The sequence below is a fragment of the Sipha flava genome, unplaced genomic scaffold (genome assembly GCF_003268045.1).
Source record: "Sipha flava isolate LNK unplaced genomic scaffold, YSA_version1 67_pilon_pilon, whole genome shotgun sequence".
Taxonomy (NCBI): Eukaryota; Metazoa; Arthropoda; class Insecta; order Hemiptera; family Aphididae; genus Sipha; species Sipha flava.
In genome coordinates, this window is record NW_020273607.1 from 1,215,312 (window position 1) to 1,239,171 (window position 23,860).

General features: G+C 32.3%; 4 protein-coding genes across 4 annotated transcripts; 2 read left to right on the forward strand and 2 right to left on the reverse strand.

Annotated features, from left to right (window-relative positions):
• Positions 1–677: 677 nt before the first annotated feature.
• On the forward strand, positions 678–14,488 carry LOC112691906 (leucine-rich repeat neuronal protein 3-like). The gene is made up of 5 exons (XM_025566343.1): positions 678–890; positions 11,540–11,948; positions 12,531–12,662; positions 14,018–14,132; positions 14,211–14,488. Exons 2-5 carry the CDS (start codon positions 11,619–11,621, stop codon positions 14,357–14,359), a joined length of 726 nt encoding a protein of 241 aa, XP_025422128.1. The 5' UTR covers positions 678–890; positions 11,540–11,618; the 3' UTR covers positions 14,360–14,488.
• On the reverse strand, positions 14,487–18,451 carry LOC112691902 (anaphase-promoting complex subunit 4). Its single transcript, XM_025566337.1, has 4 exons — positions 18,211–18,451; positions 17,055–17,183; positions 16,851–16,987; positions 14,487–16,767 (listed from the first exon to the last, which is right to left on the reverse strand). The coding sequence occupies exons 1-4, from the start codon at positions 18,317–18,319 to the stop codon at positions 14,953–14,955; spliced, it is 2,190 nt and encodes a 729-aa protein (XP_025422122.1). The 5' UTR covers positions 18,320–18,451; the 3' UTR covers positions 14,487–14,952.
• Positions 18,452–18,546: 95 nt separating this feature from the next.
• On the forward strand, positions 18,547–21,351 carry LOC112691904 (protein Red). Its single transcript, XM_025566339.1, has 4 exons — positions 18,547–18,742; positions 18,866–19,523; positions 19,587–20,010; positions 20,856–21,351. Exons 2-4 carry the CDS (start codon positions 18,886–18,888, stop codon positions 21,288–21,290), a joined length of 1,497 nt encoding a protein of 498 aa, XP_025422124.1. The 5' UTR covers positions 18,547–18,742; positions 18,866–18,885; the 3' UTR covers positions 21,291–21,351.
• Positions 21,352–21,383: 32 nt separating this feature from the next.
• On the reverse strand, positions 21,384–23,805 carry LOC112691903 (GPI transamidase component PIG-S). Its single transcript, XM_025566338.1, has 7 exons — positions 23,591–23,805; positions 23,418–23,521; positions 23,126–23,353; positions 22,888–23,058; positions 22,392–22,619; positions 22,160–22,330; positions 21,384–22,094 (listed from the first exon to the last, which is right to left on the reverse strand). The coding sequence occupies exons 2-7, from the start codon at positions 23,518–23,520 to the stop codon at positions 21,400–21,402; spliced, it is 1,596 nt and encodes a 531-aa protein (XP_025422123.1). The 5' UTR covers position 23,521; positions 23,591–23,805; the 3' UTR covers positions 21,384–21,399.
• Positions 23,806–23,860: the final 55 nt, after the last annotated feature.

Genomic DNA, 23,860 nt, shown 5'->3' on the forward strand with positions numbered 1-23,860 from the left:
TAAAAAATATTTTCAACATTTTATGTTAACTTAAAAAGTAATTCCTTTTTTACTTAATTAGGTTTTTTTTTCATAACTTCGCTAGGTTTACCGATTCTGTTGATTAAAATATCGTAATACTATATTTTTGATTTCTAAAACATTATCCGGCCATTTAATCTATTATTGTAACGGGCCACCGGGATTTGTTCCGGTGTCCCGCCAGGCCAGTCCGCCCCTGCTTCATATCAATCAGCCGTTTAGCGTGTTCAAGATAAACCATTTTTTTCCTACGTAGAATTTGTAAAAATCTCAGAAAAATTTCGGGGGGGGGGGGGGTAGTTACAACCCCCAAACCCTACCACTAGTTGCGCCACTGTTTTCGGCCATTGATAAATATCCAGGATGAGTGAAAGATACGTTGTAACTCTTCAAACTGTCTATTGATTTCCGTTCGGTCAACGGAATGTCCGTTGCCGGGGTCCGATCGAACACGCGCGAAGTAAACGTCACCAGAAACCATTGCGATGGGTTTGTAAATCGTTTCGACAAAGCCATCTCGGATTATCAGCAGCCGAACGCGCCTGTGTGTCGTCCTCTAATTCGTCCGCGATAACGCACGCACGCAAATAATAATAGCGTATTGTTATAAACGATTGCCGGTGGTCTGACGGCGACGTGACACACAACAATTACTGTACGTTCACGACGGCCGGCCGTCTTCGGGTTTTTCATTTTCGCGTCGACAGCAGTCCGTGACGGGTCATCGCGATCATTGTGACAATGATCCGCGCCCACGACCGATCCCGTTTCCATCCGTAGACGGCGGTGCCGAGAGAGAGGCCTTCAACCGTTCAACCTGCAGCCTCGTCGCGCAACACCAACTCACGTTCCCGATCGTCGTAACATAGGTACGTGTACAACGCATTTTTAATCTAACACGGGCTATCGTCTGGCGGGGACGGTCGTGCACTTCGATGCAAGTAATTTCATCGTTGTAAGTTTCATCCGGACATTGTTCGGCTTCACGTAGATCCGGTGTACGCGGCACGCGGTCGAAAACGTTAGGAAACCAACGGGCAATCGATAAAACTCCTACGCGCGGTTTGTCGATAGTGTCTAAGGCTGTGTGGTGTCGGTACGATGACCAACAATTATCGACGGAGTTGTGTTTGAGTTGTGTTTAACAATAAACCGCTTTTGTTGGAAATCAGTCGGCTGAAAACAGTAGTCAGCAATAATAAATATTCGGTCGAAAAAATGATCAGCCTTGTCTTACGCTGAACCGTCCGTTTTAATACACCTAATGCGCTCTCGACTCCCACGGTTTCCCGTACAAATTCTTTCTGGAGCGCACCTGTTTGGAGGACGCTACACCCGTTGTCAGCTTTGATATTTACTCGCCTTTCCATATGGAAACGCGTGCGCGTTACGTGTAAACATAGCCATCTCCCCAAGGTTTATTTTCACTTTTTGTTAATTAATATCAAGATCTCAACTCTACCCGTTATACACATACGATCTGTAGGAACGAAACTCAAATAGTTAACGATTCGTTAACAAATCATGTTATGATGTAATTGGCACGGTAATCAATGTTATTTATCACACTAAGAATTTATTTACTGATTTCTACGGACAAATTTCTAAAATCATGACCGTTAACGTTCCTGATACTGTAGAGAATATTATTACATGCTTTGCAAAACGAAAATGTACTTTCATTACAACTAATTTATATTAATTATTTATAAAGTATATATATAAAAACAAATTGCACGATCATTTTGTACTTGAGGATGTTAGATTTTAGACGTTTCTTAAAAAATTATATAGTTTGATAAGAGCTCATTTGTACACCATAAACTATTACAGTTTTTCCCACCATTATGCAATAATCATATCTTATATTCATGCAAAACATATAATTTTAATACTGGAAACTTCCGAATGACGTTATCTAGAGCTAGGATTTTTATGTAACTGTTTGTTTTTGTAATTTCTGATTATTGCTTTTATCTGTAATGTCCACGAATCATCTTATGACGAGAGAAATAGTTTTTATATTTCATGTATTTGCATATTCTTGGATATTTTAAACAAAATTAATATTATTGCATATTTCAACTACTGGTACGCGAAAAAATGCTTGATGTATTATATATTTCATTACTAGACGTTTCATTGCATGCTAATATGTATTGACGCTGTACAAAAATACGCGTTTACGTTGTCGTGTTCTTTGTATTCGTTTCGTTCAAAAAAATATTATACTCGTATGCCAACAATTCAAAACGCCAATACAAGACTTTAACAGTTTGTCGAACGATTTTCTAAATTAGTTTTTTACACTGATATATATTCATGTAATTATTACTAAGCCCGTGTGCAATATGGGTTCAACTCCCCTCACTACCGAAAAAAACACTTTTAATATACTTATAAAATTATTAATAAATATAAATGTATGTTACTATTTACTTTTAACTAATAATTGATGTATATATTTTATACATTTTTTTTTTCAAACCCCCTCACATGATGAAATCCTACGCATGGGCCTGTTCGCCTGTTCGATACTTATTATTGTAATTGGTACTACTCTGGATGAAGATTTCCTAAATCTACTTCCTAGGGAAGTAATAAAATATAAATTTACCAAAATAACATCGAAGTTATAGTGAATATACGAACACATTAAACTGCAACAGAACATCGTTTGTTTTTTAGTATTTAAAACTCTGTATAATTGTTTTGTATAATAGTTTAGGACAATGTTTTATTAATTTTAAAACGTGTAACAAATGTTTTTATTTTTAAATACTTAATCATGTTTTTTGGAATTTATAATATTTGTTGCATTTTTTTTGGATATTTATACTAAACCAATTGCATATTTTATCATTTTTTTATGGGTCTGATATATTTGCCCGACACTCGAATGCCTGATACTACAATTTCCCGTCATTACATTTACCCGACACAACATTTGTCCCAGGCCCGAAAATATATTTTACATATTTTTAGTGTACGTAATACTGATGTACAATATTTTATTACTATTTCATTATTTTATTATTATTATTATTTATTAATATACAATATACAATATTATATGTACAATAATTAAAAAAAAACTAAATCAGACGAATATTTTATCATGGATACTATAGTTCTATGTGAAAAAGTACTGAGTATTAAGTATAGTATAGTATAGTATATTTTATTATTAAGTTCTCAATCGTGTTACCAAAAATAACATTCTCAGTCGTTCCATTCTCAATCGTATTTTACCGTTATTCGCGATAGATTCATAAGAATCGCTTATAACATTAAATTGTAAGTAGTATAATGTTTGTGTTATTATTAATTCTTGACACAATTATTAATTGCATAATTTTAAAATTTAACATTGATTTGTAAATAGCATAATAGGTATAATAAAATATATTATTGAAATTTTTAATAATTTTTGACACATATTTATTTATAATATAATTTGAGGTTGTTGGGCAAATGTAGTGTCGGTACTGATCCCTTTTTTTTATTACACATAAATCTTAGACATGGCTAAGATTTATAAATTACTATACTAAACAACCAAATAATAGCAAATACAATAAAGCTCAACAACACCAGAGGTGTTCTTAGGATTTTTTATTGGGGGGGGGGATATGAAAATGTACTAAAAAGTGAGCTGTGGGGGCCTTCACATCCCTTTTTGTATATAAAAACAACATACATTAAATGAAAATTAAAAATATTATATTGTTAATTACAACATTAAATTTACAAAATAATATTGAGTTTTCTTGATTTTTAAGCCATCATATCAAGAACTTCTTTGACATCAATTGGGATTACTCTATGGACGGCCAACAATGTTAAGACGATTGTCTATTATAAATGACATCAAATTATGAAAAATATGAAGTTATAATATTAATTTTTTAATTAAAAAAAAAAAATGTAGTATACTTGAATTACATCATTTCATTTTTTTCGTCAGTCGTAACTTGCCAATATAGATACTATACAAATCGATAAAAACAGTTGATAACACACAAATATGTTATTACTTGTATAATCGATGGTACCCTGAGACTAATTTATTGTTTACATTTTACATCAATATAATATTAGATTATAGATATTAATCTGTAACCGCGGTCTGTAATCTGTTATTTGTATACAATTGCATATTCCCATGGAAAATTATATCTACTCAAAACAATATTTATTTATTACATTTTCATTCAAATATTAAACATCACTCATCGGTTAATCATGAAATCCATCTTACCTAAAAAAAATATCATGGGGGGGAGATCCATTCTCCATATCCTCCTCGTGAAAACGCCCATAGGAAACGAAAACAAACTATTTATATTTTAAGGGACGACTTACTTTATAGTTTAAAACTTGTAATTATACTATATAATATTATTATTAAATTGTATATTTATATAATACATTTTGACTAAGGCACAAGTAAGACTCTCTACTCCTCTGAAAGTAAATTTTTTTAATGCAGTGGTTCTCAAACTTTTTTGTCCGTGGAGCCCCGAAAATCAGGAATTTATACTCAAGACAATAATAATTATTAATATTTCATATTGAGAATAACACACAATTCAAAATTTCATTTTTTTAAAGTTCGGATTTTATCATTTGCTATGAAAACTTTAGTAATTTTAAGTTGTATTGATAAATTTATTTCGTTTAATTTTGTGAAAATACCAGTCAAGTTATAAAGTTATGATAACCAAATTTTATCAGAAATCTTAGTTTTAAATAAAATTGGTGTCACTAAAACGTATAACTCGTTTAGCAATTCAGGTTACCATTGTTTTTCCTCAATAACTAAGAAATTTAATAATATTTAAATTTAGATAATTAATATATGCCCACGGAGTACCTAGACTTCTTCCGCGGAGCCCTAGGGTTCCACGGAGCACAGTTTGAGAACCGCTGTTTTAATGAGTAAAGTTATCATTTTTCCCTAATCTTCCCAAACGATTAAAAAAATATAAATATAAAACATATTTAGTAGGTGTAAAAATATTTCCGATTATATCTAGAATTAAATTTGGCAATTGTTTTTACCAAATTTATATTACCTAGCCATGTATAAACATTTATTTGAATGCTGAGGTAAGAAAGGCTAAGTATAAGGTTGTCCATCCCGGTATTTATTGAACGGATTATGTTTAGGACACACACAGTTACGCGTACATTTTCATTCATTGTTTGCAAAATGGTTTTGAAAGAGAGAATACTGAATAACTATCGTTGATCGTTATACGCAATCCTTTGTTAATTAGACACTTTATAGCGCGTTAACGTTAAACCTCTATCCGTTTCTGAATGGATAATTTTCTGATATTTTCAATAACGTTTCCGCTTCCAAGTGTAAATTACATTAGCATAGAAAGTATAGATTGACGCGCGGTGATTAAATAATTGTTATTAATATAATAATACTAATAATAATAATAAAATAAAAGTATTTATAGAAAATGTAAGAACTATACGAAATTGGACGATTTAAATCATATATACATTTCAGAATTAATGATTTTGTGTGTGCGGAAAACTTTTATAATAATAATATGGCATAACTGTAGAATCGATTGTTGGATTGCGTATTGTCTCCAATTAAACGAATGAATATGCGTATAAAATCTTACTTGTAAATTGAATTTTTAAGATGCTAACTGTTCATCAAATTGATAAATGATAGTATCAAAAACAATACAATGATCATTTATCGCACAAACACTACGCAGGTCAATCAAATCAACCGTTTCGAATTTTATCTCGGTAATAAGTCTTAAATGTTAATAATTAATAATTTAATAAAGTGCATTTAAACACAACTATTTAATCGCATTTATTATATTCAATGAACATGTATAGGTACATCGTCCGATAAAGGTAACATTAACCTTATCATTTGTGGTCTCGTGCACTTTTATGTTTTGATTAGCTAATGGAAAAGACACATAGCCATGCTTAGATATAGGAATCATTAATACTTAAACTGACCCTATTTTATAAAGATAAATAATAAATTATAAAATATAAAAAGTAGACGATTTTTTTTATTTCCTATACATGCATGCCATTAGGAAATTATAAAAATTTACGATGAAAAAATGTTTGCTCGAATTTAAGTTTTCTGATGAATATTTGTTTCAAATCCATATGGGTTAACAGGCTTGCAGTAATAACTTGCATTTCGAGGGGTGGAAAAAAGAATTTTTTGTGGAAAAAGATTTTTATACATATGGGTGGTGGAGTTTACAGAATTAACGGGGGTAGGGAATTATTTCCGTTTGAATTTCAATAGCATCTTGAGGCCATGTTTGAACATCAATAACATCAACCGAAAAATTGTTCTACGTTTATTTAATTTTACGCCCGGACCACAAATTAAATGATCAAAAAAGTTAATATAACGTTTCACGAATATCGCATACGCCATCAATACGTGAAACGTCCCATCGCGGTGGTTGCAACTGGTTTACATGGTTTCAGTCGACTTAAAATAGTGAAATTTTTCGTCTTCACAATTCTCATCGTATATGTATCTTTACCGTTTGGACAATTGTAGCTGTCACGAATAAGACTTTTGATTACGATGATCTCGCAAAAGTATTTAGGTCTTTGAGATACGTGGTTACGGGGTCACGGTATGATTTTAAATATATTTTTAATGGTTCAACGATCCATACGATCATATAATATTACAACACAATATAATGACTCGAACCTACAAGAACCGTACATAAAAGGGAGGGCGCAATGGGGACATTTTCCCTGGGTGGCTGAATTTTGATCCATTTAGAGGGGCGGCCATACACCACTGTAATATTGTATAAATAAATGTAAATAATAATTTAAAATTCTTAATATAATTTTATACGTAATTAACAAATTAAGGCTATAAGGATAAATAAAGGACTATTACTAAAAATGTGTTAAAAAAAAAAAATTATTAAAAAATAATCTATTTTTGTGGAGGAAGGGGTGTACAAATACGGTTGACCCTGGGCGTAAAATTTGTAAATATGGCTCTGAAACCCACGAATAGCTTTTTTCAAGTACCGCTACTATGTAACCGTGGGCTGTCGACTACAGACACTATCAGACTCTTGTCTGCATACAAAATATAAATGAAAAAGAAGAAATGTTCGTATAATAAAATCGGATCGAATACGGGTATTATCAAATACGGTAGCTCAATTTTTCATTAAATCACACCATGTGTTCATCTATTCTTTAGAAATCAATGGCGGCAAACCTTCGAATTCACATATCATTCGCGCATTATTGCTAATCATGTAAAAGCTGTTATAACCCCCCACAGCACAGCAATATGTATATAATATGTATTTGGAATTTCACATTGTCTATGTACAAGTTTCTATAGCCGTAAACCGCATTGAAGTAAAATGTCGTCATGCTCGGTCCACGATGATGATAGCGTATCGATTATTTAATTATTATTCATTTGTATTCGTCTATAAACAAGTATAAACTACAATAGTTTAAAAATCGATCGACGCAGAATTGTAATGAGGAAACTGTTCGATTTACTTGTTATCAACTTTATTTTTTAAGGCTATGATCATTATAACATTTTAATTATTTATTATTAAAAATTTACAACTACGCATCGCGTAGGCTTTTTGAATAAAAATTAATTAGTTACACGTTTTTTTCGTTTGCTTCGATTGGTTCATCATAGGTAATATTATATATATATATATATATATATATATAGGTAGCATACAATATGACAAATTTTATAAAGGTTTTAAGTACGAATATGAATATTGAATATTTCATAATAGTATTAATTGCATATTATTTTAGTTGTACAGGCACCACATTATTTAATTTGTGCAATATATTCTATATGCAATTATGTAATTATGTTGCATTATTTATAATTGAAAACGAAACTGATAAAAAAAAAATTGACTTCGTAATTGATAGTACCTACTGACATAATGATGCTATTTAATATTTATACATTTTGGTTAAAGCGATTAATTATTAGATCATATATGAATGTAACACATCGAATAAACAATTATTGAAAATAAATTTAAACTGTGGCAATCATTATTACCTATTTTTTTTTTTTAATTCTAAGCGAAACGAGAAATGTATGAGTTTTACCTTGATATGTGTTTTTTTTTGTCTGTGTATTCAATTTCGACAAGAAGAATTGCTCTGATCATCTCAATCAACGGAAGTTCCAGATAGGAAATGTAAATATTGTGTAGAATATTTTACTTCTAAGTTTCTTCTAAATATCTAATAAATGCTATTAATGAAATCGTTATCTATTTAATTTCATGGAGTCATAAAATAATAATAATTCATATAATAACATAAATAATATATATATATAATTATATATAATAACAATAATTTTCACGTAAGATTTACTAAGATTACGAGAATTGAAAATTAATTTAATTCATTTTTTTTTTATATCAGGCGCATTGTATAACAGTAATAATAAGAACGTTAATAATATTATGACATAAAATAAATTAATAAAATAAAATAATTAAATAAGATAAGATGATAACGATAAATGCAAAAAAATGTATATCGTTTAATCATCGTCGTCTCAATAATAATCAAAGTCTCTTGATAATTATTTTATAATGATTTATAAAAAATACGAGTATGTTGAATTTAAGTCAAGTCTTAAAAATAATACATATGAAATTTAACTGTTTCAACTTGCTTTGAACATCAATTTTACAATTATAACATAACCATTCAAATATGTATGATGAAAAAAATCTTTCCATTATGTCTACATGATACTTATTGTTATATTAACATAATATTTACCAAAATTGATTTAGATTTATTCAAACGTTGGTATTTGGAAAATGTTGAATTTTTTGTTTAGCTATAAAAAATTATCGGAAAAATAAAAACGCAAAATTACACGCATAATATTCACTTCTACAAAACAAAAATAAAATAAAATAAGGAGCCTTTATGAATCTATACTTAATGGTTTGGTTCTGCGTAATATGATTTTTCTGCCCAAAAATTGTGAATAAATGGTTATTTTATTTATGGATCTACTTATACGATCAGGCATAACGCACTTGTATGTATACATCCGTACTGTATACCGTATTGTTGTCGATAGATTGAACGTTAAATTCGAAAGGAACTTTTTTGAGTACTACATCATTTTAATAATTACGAAAAACTGACAAAACAGCTAAAAAATTAAAAGTTCAACCAATCTTATTAAAAGATTACCTTTATCTTTAGAAGTATAACTGATCTATCTAGCCTCTTTCGCTCAGAAACGTTTCTTCAATGGTGCAATGGTACATTCGTTTCAAGTTTAAACCTAGTATCGATATTGCAGTGTAATTTACCCGTCTCTGTACTCATCCAACCTAGGAACTTCTTTGGTTTTTCTTTCTATAGATCCATCTTCTATGTTTTATTTAAATACCATAACCGGTAAAAAAATTAATATTAATGTATTCCATTGTTTTTTTATTTTTGTCATACTTCGACGAAAGATATGCGTATTAACTATTTATAACATGCAATATGCGACGCATATTTTACGTAAATCTACATAGGTACATATATTATTCAATAAATCTTTATTAAAACACTTAGATATTATTAAATCGTTTAAATATAGGCGGTGCACAAATTGGGAAAAATTAAATAGAGGGGCTCAATTTAGCGATTTAAAAACTGCGTTTCTAGAGAAAAATTACATAATAGAGACCAGTGGGGGGGGGGGGGGCTAATCTATGGTGTAAACACGAAATCGCACGCCAGACCTTCTGTACGTATTAAAAATGTTTAAAATTAAGGCCTTTTAAAACAAAATACACGGTAAGCTTATTTAAGCCAATCTGACACAGAAGTCACCGTCAGCACTTTGAATACTAAATTTCAGTTTTACATATTTATAGTATCCACAGACCTCATGGTTCTTATACGTGTAATGTCTTTGATAGTATCATATAAATAAACAATAAAAAAAAAAATATATATATATATATAAGACCATACAATAGAATGTTGTCATGAAATCATAAAAATAACAAAATATAATAAGAAACAGTAGGATATTATGTGATATTTGTTTACATTACTTCGTAAGTATATTACGGATATCGATCGATGTAATCGATTATCAATGTATTATGTCTGTTGGACGTAAGTCAGATTTTAGGCAACGTCAGGCAACTACAGCGCGAGTTTAGTCGGTCATATGATTTCGTATGCTACAGGCACATCCCATTTATATTTTTACACGTATGTAATACACCACGTTACACAGGGTGGTCCCTAGAGATTTTCCGTGTTGGCTATATTTATAAACATTGGCTATTGAAGAGAACCTAACATCACGGTTCACCGCACGCGCGCACACACACTCATAAATCGATGCGACTTTGACCCACACGCTCATGATCAGTAGAACGTTGCAGTAACTTTTTGCTAGGTTTTTTGTTTTTTTTAGCCACAAGGGCGAAATCGGAAAACGAAGACGCCGAAATAATATAATAGTAATAATAATAACCAACCGTAATTAGTATCCGTACACGTTAATTCCTTGTCGAGATAACAAAACGCTTTGAAAAACGTGGTGTATATATATATATATAAAAAAAAAAAAATCCTAATAAATATAATTTTCCCTTGTCGTCGTAGTTTTTAAATTGATTTACGATTTCAATGATCATAATGACACAAGGTCGCGTTATCCCAAATAACTAATGAACCAGTAACGCGCGCGCGACTGTTCGAGTAGCAGCAGCAGCAGTCGTCGTAGTGAGCCGCCGCGAACGGACCGCCCGGCGATCGGTTATTCATTTTTTTTTATTTTTGAATTTGTTTTCCTCCGTCGCCGCCGCGTAATCGTGTGCGTGTGCGCGCGCGCGTCAAAACAAAACAAATTGGACGCCTGTCAACCAGCGGTCTATAAGCGTACACGTACCGGGAGCGCGCGAACAAATAATAATAATAAAAAAAAAAAAAAAAAAAGAAAAAACCATAATGATAATAATAATAAGTTATTTTCGAACGTAGCGCAGCGGCTGTATTGTGTACGCGCACATGCGACACACTCTCTGCGTATTACAATACAGCAGCGGCGGCGGCGAACGTCTCCTACGTTAGCGCCGACGACAGTGTTATTTTTAGTTCTTCGCGAAGAGCAGTAGCGTTTCGGTAGTCGCGCGCGGACGTCGCAGCATCGTGTTCGCCGCGAAGGTACGCGCGCGTAGTTCATCGTCAGGTTTTCGGCCAGCCGTCGCGGTACAACGATCGATAGGTACGCGCATCCCTCCGATCGATATTGTCAAAGGATCGATAACGTCGGACGTCAGACGCATTGTCGTATCGTGCACACGCCGTCGCGTTTACTTTTACCGGGATACGTGCGCGCGCGCCCACCAACACACTCGTTGCCGTCTCACAACCATGTTCGCGCGATAACAACACTAACGCGTTGTTTTTTTTTTTTTTTACCCGGTCGCAGGTCCTCCTCGTCATACACCGTCCGGTCGAAGACCGAAAACAAAACCAACACGCTCATAAACTATCCCTTCGTCGTCAACATGCGCTCCCCCAACGTGTACCTGTACGCTTTCTTGACGGCCGTGGCGCTGGTGCCGCGGTCCGCGGCTCGGCCCGCGTCCGTCAAAGTGCAGGTCATCGAAACCTACGACGGCGGTCCGACCGCTGCAGGGTCGCCGGCCGACGCCCAACAGAACACCATCGTCGAAGTCTCCCCGGGCGACACGGCCGTGCTCCAGTGTCCCAGCAACGACGAGCGGCACAGGTTCCAGTTCTGGTGGATGAAGTCCGACCAGTACATCGGGCCCGGCACGTTGCTCAACAGCGACAAGTTCAAATACGAAGTCCTCACCGGCACGCTGTACATCAAGGTCGGTATACACGTCAATTATTATATGGACCAGTTGCTTGACGTTGTTAATGTCATCCAACTCGTCCACACACCGCGGATTAGGTTAGCACGTTTAACAGTTGCCGGGGGGGGGGGGAGTTGGCCTATAAAAAATACCAATATTTCAATACTTAGTATCATCCCGATCGCACTATTTACGATATTAAAAAGTACGTCCGACGTCCATACTGCCCTGCCGACCACGGATATAAGTATAAATTATCGATATACCGTTCTCTATATTATAATCCAACAAAACAAACGTGGAACAAGGTGTATGTAATTATTGAACACTTCTTTTCTTCACCGCTGTATTGCACCGGTATAGATTACGTATTATTGGCATTATGGGCATTATAGGGGAAAGTGTTTTTCTATTTCGAAAAATCATAAGATTCGACAACTGAAAATCTGAGATTTTTTTTTATTAATATTTGACAAGGATTATGTTATTTAAATAATGCGTTAAAATATGCATTGTAAAGAATAAATTGCCATATTCTATACTTGTTAAATTACAACAAAATAATAATGTTTTTTTTTTTATTATTTTTATATACAGCAAGTTACGTCTAAAGAAAGCGGAATCTACACGTGCGTCTGCAAAAACCTCGAAAACATATCACTGTCTGCAAAATCCGTACAATTAGAGATAAAAAAAGAATGGCGAGATCTCTGGGCAAATGACTACACGGTAATTATATACATATATATATATATACGTATACGAAATATATCTCATAATATTCATCTCAAATATCGTGAATTCAACGTAATAATTTATTTTTAATGACATAATATCTGCTTGAACTCGTGTTAATATTCGACCTCTATGAAATAAGTTGCTATAACTATAGAAGAGAATTTAACTTTTTTTTTTTATTTATTTGTATATATATATATATATATATATATATATATATATATGAATATATGTCTGTATGGAATATTTCAATATCCTATGAAACTACAATATTGCTGTTATACGTAATAAGTTTAAAGAAATGCTAGAATAATAATTTATTAATGAAGTATGCATGTTACTCACGGATGATGAATATACATACGTATTATATTTTAAATTATACAGTGTGCATAGTCGTGATTCACGTCTTACGGTTCAACTTTGATGTATACCTATTTACGTAAATTTTGATTACAATTTGTAATAATGAAAAAGCTAAAAGGACATAAAGCATAAATAAATAAATTAATAAAAATTTACATTTACATTCGCTTTTATAACAATCAGTTAGTTATAACTTTCTAGGTTGTAGTTCTTACTGTACGAGTTGTAAACAAATCATTATTTTCAGGTAATATTATTTTAATGTGGTTTCTCATTATTTAAAAAAAAAAAAAAATGCAACAGTTTAAATTGTTGTAATCGCATTTTCTACTATTTTCTCTTGCCGGAACATAAACTTTTAATTAACATAATAAATAATGCAGTAAGTAATCTAATTAATCAACAAGCCACAAAAATAGAGGTTTCTATGTAAAAATTAATGATTCATGTTAACTAATTTATAGTAAAAAAATATAAGTACATATTATACAGAAAATCATTACGAATTTAAGTTAAACTTATAGACAATAAAAAAAAATTTAATTTTGTTAATAAAAACTGTGTCAACCACAATCAAATAATATAATTTTAAAACGTATATCAGTACTTCGTGCATTTAAAATCATACAAAATAGTGTATACTTACTGTCCCATACCAATTATATTTATAACTATTTAGAATACAGTAAATGTAATGAAATATTTTTATTAAATCATTTATTAAGAATGATTAAATATTACATGTAGTATTGATTGAAAAGTTATTATTTGAAGTATTAACTATTTTTAAATATTTACAGCCCGTTTCTATTTAAAAATCATTAAACTTAGGAAATATAGTTTTGTTATATTTTTGTAATATTTAATAATATTTTAAGAACATTAACCGCAAAGTAATTTAATTTGTATTTGTATTATTTTAATGCAGTATATGTGTTTTAACGAATAATTACAATATAATATTGCTTTTTTTCCCCCAGGTTAACAGCATCCGAGTAGCGGCTGTTTTAAGTGTGCTGGTATTAGTTTTGCTGTTAATGTACTTGTTTTACTTAACAGCATATAAAAATGGAAATAGAACGTTGCACTTTAGAGGTAAAGTTTCACAAGATATAAAACTATAATCGGTGCGTAAATATAATACATTTCTTATAATATTGCGGTTGCTTCCAGATTATTCAGATGAAGACATTTCAACCGATAGACAAATGTATAGGAAAACGAATATTATGAAAGAAAATATGTTTCAACACGGCATTGACAACCCAACGCTAGAAAAAGAAGTTTCCCAAGTCAAAAAGAACATCGAATCAAAAGCGTAGCGAACAGTTTGGTACGAAAAAGGAACATAGTTCCTTGTCGAAGAAGAACTATTCGTATTGTTTTTTATTGACGAAAATACGGATAGTCGAGTTGAAAAAAAAAATGTAAAGATATAAGAACAATTGTTTAACTTTATATTTGATTCTTGTACAATATATACATAAAAAAAAATTAAATTAATTATATTTAACAAATAAAATACTGTGCAATACCCATGTGCGTTCGCGATGGCCTTGTATAGGTATATATGAAATTATACAACATATTCTTGTCGTATTATGAATTACAAAGATAAAGAGAGAGAAAAAGAGAGAGACAGAGTGATAGAGAGGGGAGTTAATAAGAAAGGTTGAGAGAAGGAAGAATAATCTATTTACCGGTCACTTAATCACGTCGTCGTCTATCAGGCACACTGTGACCGCCGAACGGAGATGCTGGGTACATGCATGTACGTGTTGACTGTTTCTCATCAGTCGGACAACAACGTATCTTGTTGCGAACGCACACATCATACAACACTAATAATGATATTATACAACGAGTCGATGATGTAACGACTACTGGAGTGACAGTACGACACGTAACGTGTTCTCTAGTCCGCGAAACTCGAGTCCTGCGTGACGTCCATCGTGCTGTCGTCTTCTTCGTCCTCTTCCTCGTCTGCTTCCATTTCGAACAGTCTTACCTTGTGCTTGCTGTGCGACAACAGCACGGCCACCTTCCTGGTGCCGCTCACCGCAAAACTCGTGGCCAACATGTTTTCCACTATCCTGCACGAATAGTCCTCTAGCCGACGACCACCCCCTCTTGCGGCACCGCTCCCGTCGTCGTCTCCTCCTATTTTGCACGTGCTCAGCCCGTCCGTCGAACAAAGGCCACGCAACCCGTTCGTGGACAGCTGCAGGAACAGCGAGTTACGGTTATCCGACGCGTCCATGGTCTCGGTGAGCACGGACAGGTGATCTTGCGAGTAGAACTGCACGTCGTGTATCGTCTGCTTTTTCTTGTTGCTCATGTAGAACACATTCGTGCTGCGGTGCATCACCTCCTGACCGTCCTCGTACGCCATAAGTTCATAGAAACTGAAATCATACGCGCCCCGGTCCACGCAGCATACCAGCAGCTTGTGGTTGGGCAGGTCGACCATGGTCACTTTGTGTATCAGATCAGTGGTGTTGTGACCGTCCACCAGCACGTTGTTGTAAAGCGAAAATGTCTTATCGAAAAACGACTTCTTCTGCGCGAAAATGTCTATTAGATCGTTTTTTACTGCGTTGAACTGTTGCGCTAACGACAACTTCTTTTGTGGTTGCACGATCAGAATGTTTTCTTCCAGACAAGGGTTGTCCTTCATCAGATCCCACCACTGATTGTGTGCTTCATAGGGAAACTCTAGATCGCTGTCCAAAAAATATTGACCCACCCGGTCCAGTTTATAATTGTTTGCTTCGGCGTTCTCACCAAGATTATAAATGTAATCGGCTAACAGGTTTAGTTCTTGTTGAGACATTTCCGTCAGTGCAGAATCATTGGACACATTCTCATCATTTAACTTCACCATCATACCATACAGCCATTTGAAAAATAGCTTGTATTTGGTCAACGATTCTTCTATAACTATTTGTACTTCGTTGCATTTCATTAAAAATTTATTGACCGATTTTATAGCCTTTTCAACACTGAGCTCAGTCAAACCAAGGCACTTATATTTTTTTAATGACATTCCAGATATTTCGATGAGCTGAAATAAAATTTGATTCGTTACTTCAGATAACTGTTTTACAACAAGTTTTTGAACATTGGTATGACTTGATTCTATGGAAAGGCCAATTTTTTTTATACCTTTATCGGTTAAATCTTTTTTGAGAAATTGTTCCATTCGATCATCTAAAATTCCATAAATAAGAAGTTCTAATAAATTAGTTGATACCATTTCAGGATCTTCTGGGCAATAAGTGCTCAATTTCAGTTGCATTTCCATCAAAGAAACATTCTCCCACGTTTCCAAAATATTTTTCATTGTTTGATCTAAATAGTCTAATGATGATAAAAGTTGATCATGTTTAAACGCTAACTCATAAACATCGTTCCAGCTTGTACTGCAATCTTGTAATTTAATAGTGACTATTTCTACCTTTCCATAAAAATATTGAATAGCTACATACAGATAACCCAAATCTGGAGGCATATGTATGTTTAACACAGTACATTTTTTTCCAAAGATATCAGACAAACTAATTGATCCACATAAAAATATGCCTAATGCTAGCATTTGTACTTCACCATTGTCCATACCAACTAGCAATAAGTTCAATGTATCTTGAACTTTAGATATAATACATTCTTCTTCAGGTGTATCATGTATGACTAAGCTTTGAAGTTTAGGAAGATGGTCCAACCCACTCATCTAAATCAGAATAAAAAATTTATAAGTTAGATAAATAGATACAATCAGATAAATTAAATAGGTTATATCATGAATTTAATAACCTCAATCAGTACTGAATCAATGGTTTCTTTTTTATCTGGTTTTTCTTGTTGAACCCATACCAAAGAAGTGACTTTATGAGGTGTTTTTTTGGTGTAGGTGACATCTTTATTTTCAACGTCCACCAATAATAAATCGTCTGAAATAAACACGCATACGTAGGGATACAAGTCTGCAACATATAAAATAACACTAAGCACAAATACTTGAATCATATGCCACAGCCAATTGTTTTCCATCGGGTCTCCAAGCCATTGCAGTCACCAATGTCTTGTCTTTAGGGGCAGCCAAAGACCAGACTCGTTGCCATGTAAGACGATGCAAAGACACCTCACCTGAAAAAGCATAAATAAATTAACAACATACATATAAATACATGTTATATATTACATTCATAGTAGTCGCAGGTTTGTCGGCTATATAATCATTCAATATGTTTAAAAATTAACTTAATTTGTTTTAAATAATAACTAAGTAATCATTATTTTTATCAAAGGAAATACCATATTTAATATATCAGAGTTTAATATTCAAAATTCTTAAGTTATCCCAAGTATAAAATATTTGAATCCAAGTAACAAGAAGTTTTATCAAATAAAAATATATGTTTGAACCTGTTTAAAAATCATGCCTACCTAGGGCAAATCCAAATTGCATAACATTGAAAGTGATTATTTCCATTAAGAATATCCTACTATGTAGGATTAATTTTTTTTTAAAAAAAATGTAAAAATATATGCTGTATTAATTTTGTCATACAAACTATCATTTGCATACAAAAATACAAAATAGTTATTGAGAAATTATTGTTATTTATTTATAAGTCTTCATTGATAATAGAAAAAATACTAAAGAAGAAAATGTGTAAACAAAATATAACTAGTCATAATATCTTAATGAAAGTAAAGGTTTTGAATAAAAATTCATTTTTACGTGTTAAGATTTATAAAATAAAATTCAAACCAAATGTAGATTTGATATTCAAAGGAAAAAAAAATTATTTTGAAGTTTTTAATTGTTATACAATAATTATCATTCTTACAGTTACGTATGGTAAGTACTTATTAAAAAATGAATTTGTAACTTTGAAAACTCATGAGTTAAGAAAAAAAAATAACTAGGAATATGAATTAAAAAAGTTTTTGTAATAACAGTAACTATTGGATATAATCATTTTTAATCCAAAGTCGATACGCATTTAATCTGAGAACGATGCTGTGCAACACTGGAATCGGTGAAAATGTTTCTTTTTTGATTTCAATACTTTCGATTGGACGGTGCTCCGGTATGTCAAACTATTCGGACCTATGTACACGAATCGCACAAGTCATTAAAGATGTTTAGCGCTAAGGTTTTACGAACCATGTTCCTTGGCAATGGCCAGCAGATCCATTTTATTGGACCATTCCATTTTTAGAACGGTGGTCGGCACGTGCCGTTCCTCCAATTGCTTCATGCCGTACAAAGCCATCTCGACCGCGAACGTATTTGGACAGGCAGATTAGCACGAAATCGCAACGCATCGAAGTGGTATCTTTTCCCGGTCTTGGCCGCAGACAAAATTTTCGAAACTGTTAAACCGTTATCACCGATTATTGTTTAATTTAAAACTGCATCGATACCGCTTATCATTGGACCGAGTCTGTGTCGTCTGGAACACGGTGTTATTGTCTGAAGCGACAAAGCGTCACTGAACACATTGAGGAAAAAATTGGTTGTCAATTGATTTTATAGTTCATAACACTGTAGTTATCTGAGACGTTTTCTACGGAAATCCGAGTTTTATTACGATTTGCAAAGATTTCGGAAATTTTTACAGTGCGTAGATATTATATTTTCCATATCGAACCCACTCAGCGGAACGCGTAACAATCCAACTACAGATTTGACACTGGTAAGTACGCTTCTAAAACCACGACTGGGTACCGTAGTACAGTCATTGTTTTTAATATTTAGTACGTTATGTTTGCCTATTCATTTGAAACAGAAATTTCGATCGTTGAATTTCTATTTGTAGATAGTTGTAAACCCATCAGGATGCCAGAAACAGAAGTCCAAGATGGCAGCCAGACCCAGCGGCTGACCAATGCAGATTTCAGACGATTACTCATGACCCCTAGGTCATCTCAGCCTGCAGCCACCCCATCGGTCACCAATGCTTCTGAAACACCGTCTTCTAAAATACCATCTTCATCAAAGTTTGAATCCGGTGGTTCACACGACAAGGCCGAATTGCGTCGTAAGAAAAAGATATTCTATGCTAAACTTAAGAAACAGGAAGAAAATAAAATGGCGGAACTAGCAGAGAAATATCGTGACAGGGCCAAAGAACGTCGAGTTGGTGCTAATCCTGATTATCAGTCTCAAGATCCTGTAGCTGTTGCTAGTGGCTATAGAGCTGTTGCACCTGATATGAAATCTGGTATGGATGCTGCTGAACGAAGACGTCAAATGATTCAGGAATCAAAGTTCTTGGGAGGAGATATGGAACATACTCACTTGGTAAAAGGTTTGGATTATGCTTTGTTACAAAAAGTTAAAAGTGAAATTACTGCAAAAGAAACTGAACAAGAAACAGAGATGGAACAGTTGGCAACTAATAAGCCAGCCAAAGAAAAGCCAAAAGAGGAGGATGAGATGCAGTTTAAAACACGATTAGGAAGAAATGTTTATAGGTAATGAAAGTTTTTTATTAAAAGTTAAATATTACATTTTAATAATTGTTATTTTTTTTTTAGAGTGGCACTGGCTGAAAATGAGATGGTTCAAAATCCATTATTTGCTCCTGGACGTATGGCTTATATAATTGATCTCACTGAAGATATAACAGATACTGATATTCCAACTACATTAATTCGTAGTAAATCTGATGTGCCTAGCATGGACGATAGACCGACATTAACCACAAATGATATTGTTATAAATAAATTGGCACAAATACTATCTTATTTACGAACTGGACCAAAACATTTAAAAAAATCAAAAAGGCGTGACAAACAAGTTTTTGATGATAACATTTACCCTGAATTACCAGATTATGAACCGTCTACTCATAAACGTAGTGAAGAGACTACTAAAAAACAATCAAATTATTTTAAAAATTCAAAAGATGAGGAGCAAGAAGTTGAAAAAGAACATCATAAAAGAGATGAAATGGGATGGGTAAATATTTTTACATTAATAGTTTTATTTAAAATATTCATGTCTAACAAATTTGCCTGATTGACATTCAAGTAGATCTTATTTAAATCGATGATTGCAGAAGTGCCACAAGTCACATTTTTTATGAAATTGAGATATTATTTAAAACACATACAAGTCATGTGTTTCTATGCATTAAGTGTAAAAATACTGATTATTATTTATTTATCTAATAGAAAAAGTATAAATAAAGACGTTTTTACATGCATATACACATGACTATTATACATTTTTACTAATATCTCAATTTCATAAAATATGTGACTCGTGACGTTTCTGCAATCATAGATTAATTTATTGTCTGAATGTAATTTAATTTTAATCTAGTAGAAAGTTTATTTATTAACAAGGCTGAAATTTTAGTTGAATATCTAACATATATTACTTAATGGATTTGAAATCTGTTACGAATACATTTTAATACTGAATACATTGGCAGTATATATTTTTAGTGTACGCATACAAATAGTTTTAATCATTTTTGTTAGTAAATCAAGAATGGGTACCTAAAATAAAATTAAAACTATAATTGTATAATTGTTCTTACTAGTTTTGCTATCATAGCTTTTATTACTAAAAATGTATGATATGTTTAGTAAAATTTAATTGATACATTTCAATTTTTAATTGCTATTTTGTTTTTTAAAAGTTCTTAGTCATGTATATATTAGGAAATAATATTAATTTGATAATATATTTTTAAATAATTTATTTAATCACAAGTTACAATTTGTTTAAATTAAGTTTAATTGATAATTATTTAAATTATATTAAATTAAATTATTTTAATGGCTTATTTGTTTTAGGAGGCTTTGAGCAAAACTAAATTTCAGCGTAAAAACCAAATGGGTTTATTATCGCGATTGGCAGCTGAACCAACTGGTTATGCTGAATGTTATCCTGGTTTGGATGAAATGCATGATGCAATTGAGGACTCTGATGATGAAGCAGATTATACAAAAATGGATTTGGGTAATAAGAAAGGGCCAGTTGGTCGTTGGGATTTCGACACACCCGAAGAGTATGGTACGTATATGAGCAATAAAGAAGCATTACCAAAAGCAGCTTTCCAATATGGAGTTAAAATGACTGATGGTCGACGGACACGCAAACATAACAAAGAAAAAAATGAAAAAGCCGAACTTGATCGTGAATGGAATAAAATTCAAAATATTATACAAAAACGTAAAGCACCATCTGGTAAGGATGAAGGATCATCGTTTAAGGTTCCAAAATATTAATAATTTTTAATTATTCACTTATACTTGTAATTATAATTTTAGTATTAGAAAATCACAGTTTATTGTAATAAATTAAAAAAATAAATGCAAATATTCAGTTATTTCTAAATCAAATTTTGTATTTTAATTGTATCCATTTTTTAACTCCTTTCAATGACATTAGTACTGGGATCATAACAGGTAAGAATAAAGGAATATATACAGCATATTTTTGATCATCTGGAAAATAGAGCAATGCTAATAATGATGGATGAGTAAATGCAAACTCTGATGTTTCAAATGCTATTTTACTGAATTTTAATGCTTCTTCCAACTGTCCTTTTTCTAGACATTGAAGTACATTAATAGCTGCTTCTACAGACTCGGTTACAGCTTTTCCAACTTCTTCGATAATCACAATATTACTGATTTCGCCCAAAAGTCTTGCTAACGAAGTTAAAGTAATACGTGCATTGGTGTATTGTTCAACAATTTTTAGTCTGTACATTGAATCTAATTGCCAGGTTCGTAAAGTGGAAGATCTGTGTGGCATCAGTAAAACATACTTTGACACATCTGGCACACCAATTAATGAATGAAATTGTGTAACAATAGGAGACATAATACTGAGATCATCAGGTATGAAGCTTTCTGTGGATTCATTGCACCTAATTTGATCAGCATTTAAAAATTGTACACCACCCCATCGAGCTGACATCATAGCGGTAGTGAGTTGGTTGTTTTCATGGAAATATAAAGGTATAAAAGAACAAGGCGTTACGTATACGACAAAATGTATACATGGATCACGAGACACTCCAGATCCTAAAATTAGAAGATAATTCAAATTATAATGATTTAAAATAGTTACTAAATTTTAAAACAATTACCTAATTTTTTTTCAAGTGGAGTAATTATGTATTGAGCTTGGTTTTTGTCTAGTACAAATGTACCATTTAAGTTTACAGGCTTCTGAATCAAATCAATTAAATATAACCATTGAGATTGCACTGAAAAGTTTGCAATCAGTTGTAACTGATTTAGCAATGGTTGTAAATAACCTAAAAATGTATTTATTTTATCATATAATAATAAATGTTTCATGAATTATTCAACACTAACGGTTTAAAGGTATTTCTGGCTTCCAAGAAACTCGCAGTTTGTCTGGTTCTGGATTCACAACTGTAAGAAGTACATTGTAATTCGATGATGGTCTAACTCTACGCTGTCGTTCAGCTACTACTTGTGCATCTTCAGAATGTTTACCAGGATTCAACATAGATATCATCGAATCAGATAATGCATCAGTTTGTAATAGTCTCTCTAAAGAGTCCATCAAAATTGAAATATCTAAAAAATGTACAATAATATTTTACAAATGAATAATTAACAATTAATATTATAATGTACTTGAAAAATAATATCATAGAACAGAAAAATTAAATATTTACAAATAGTTTCAATTATTTTTAAAAAAAATTAATTTTATTCGAATAGCATTATTGTACAATAAACATAGATTTTTAGTCTATGATAAAACTTGATGATGAACTGGAATGACTTGTTTTATTGATTGTGCATACATTTTGCAAGTATTATTTTTATTAGTATTATTTACCTGTAGCAGGAGGAAAATATACATTACGCCCAAGACCAGCTACAATGCTGTCAACATTAGTTGTTTCAATAAGCTGTAATGATCCTAATGGTGTTATAGCAGTTTCAAGTTTTTCAAAGGTATCATCGGAGTGGATGAGAGTAGAAGTTTGAGCTTTGACACTGAACATGGCTATAAAAGGGAAATGATTAATTTACTATATGAAATACATTTGTTCGTATTTATTGGATAGTATTACTTGAATTGAACTTTGTATAAATGTGTTCGATGATACGTTCAGTGTCAGATGGATTTTTGGTGAAAACAAATATGTCAGTAGCAATCACTATATCCATGCTACTTAATTCTGAGATCTGTGAGTATGGTAATGGATGCCTTTGCACTTCTGTCATACGCCACCATAGTGGTATGCCGATGACTAATAGTATAAATGCATAGACTGCTGCTGACAAATTTCTTAGGTCCTCTATGAAATAAAAACATATTTGTAAAAAATACATTCGTTAACAGTCTATAATGGAAAATACTACCATCATCTTCTTTGTCAATTATTTCCCAAATTTCATCACTATCGTTCGTAGCAGAAGTCTTAACAGTAACAGAGGACTCGTTGTCTTTTTCAATTACATCCATTCTGTAAGGTCATGAAAAATGGGATTCTCAAATCATGAACAATTTAAAAATATTTTAATAAAATGGGTACTTGAGCGGCTAAGAAAACCAAGATTTCCCGTTTCTTATTTTAACGTTTAGACAGGTGGTTATTTTACGGTTAACATTAAAAAACAAATGTCTTAAAGTATGCGGAACCCTATAATGATGGCCAAACGTAAATAAGATGATTAATACATTATAAAAATGTAAGTATTTTGTTGCAAATCAGATATACAACACTAAAATAAATCGAATTCGTTGTCTTATCTCGCGCTTAAGGTGTGATAAGGGAACTATTATATTCCGTGCGGAATACGAG

What these genes read in the sequence shown, in the direction of transcription:
- LOC112691902 (XM_025566337.1), bottom strand. Translation starts at nt 18,319, where the DNA reads ATGGCTTTGTACGGCATGAAGCAATTGGAGGAACGGCACGTGCCGACC. An exon ending in GGCTGTGGCATATGATTCAA is followed by an intron (nt 16,988 to 17,054) that starts GTATTTGTGCTT and finishes TGTTTATTTCAG; the next exon opens with ACGATTTATTATTGGTGGAC. An exon ending in TTGATTCAGTACTGATTGAG is followed by an intron (nt 16,768 to 16,850) that starts GTTATTAAATTC and finishes ATTCTGATTTAG; the next exon opens with ATGAGTGGGTTGGACCATCT.
- LOC112691903 (XM_025566338.1), bottom strand. Translation starts at nt 23,520, where the DNA reads ATGGATGTAATTGAAAAAGACAACGAGTCCTCTGTTACTGTTAAGACT. An exon ending in GCCAGAAATACCTTTAAACC is followed by an intron (nt 22,331 to 22,391) that starts GTTAGTGTTGAA and finishes ATACATTTTTAG; the next exon opens with GTTATTTACAACCATTGCTA. An exon ending in TCCACTTGAAAAAAAATTAG is followed by an intron (nt 22,095 to 22,159) that starts GTAATTGTTTTA and finishes TTCTAATTTTAG; the next exon opens with GATCTGGAGTGTCTCGTGAT.
- LOC112691904 (XM_025566339.1), top strand. Translation starts at nt 18,886, where the DNA reads ATGCCAGAAACAGAAGTCCAAGATGGCAGCCAGACCCAGCGGCTGACC. An exon ending in TTAGGAAGAAATGTTTATAG is followed by an intron (nt 19,524 to 19,586) that starts GTAATGAAAGTT and finishes TTTTTTTTTTAG; the next exon opens with AGTGGCACTGGCTGAAAATG. An exon ending in AAAGAGATGAAATGGGATGG is followed by an intron (nt 20,011 to 20,855) that starts GTAAATATTTTT and finishes TATTTGTTTTAG; the next exon opens with GAGGCTTTGAGCAAAACTAA.
- LOC112691906 (XM_025566343.1), top strand. Translation starts at nt 11,619, where the DNA reads ATGCGCTCCCCCAACGTGTACCTGTACGCTTTCTTGACGGCCGTGGCG. An exon ending in CCGGCACGCTGTACATCAAG is followed by an intron (nt 11,949 to 12,530) that starts GTCGGTATACAC and finishes TTTTATATACAG; the next exon opens with CAAGTTACGTCTAAAGAAAG. An exon ending in TCTGGGCAAATGACTACACG is followed by an intron (nt 12,663 to 14,017) that starts GTAATTATATAC and finishes TTTTTCCCCCAG; the next exon opens with GTTAACAGCATCCGAGTAGC.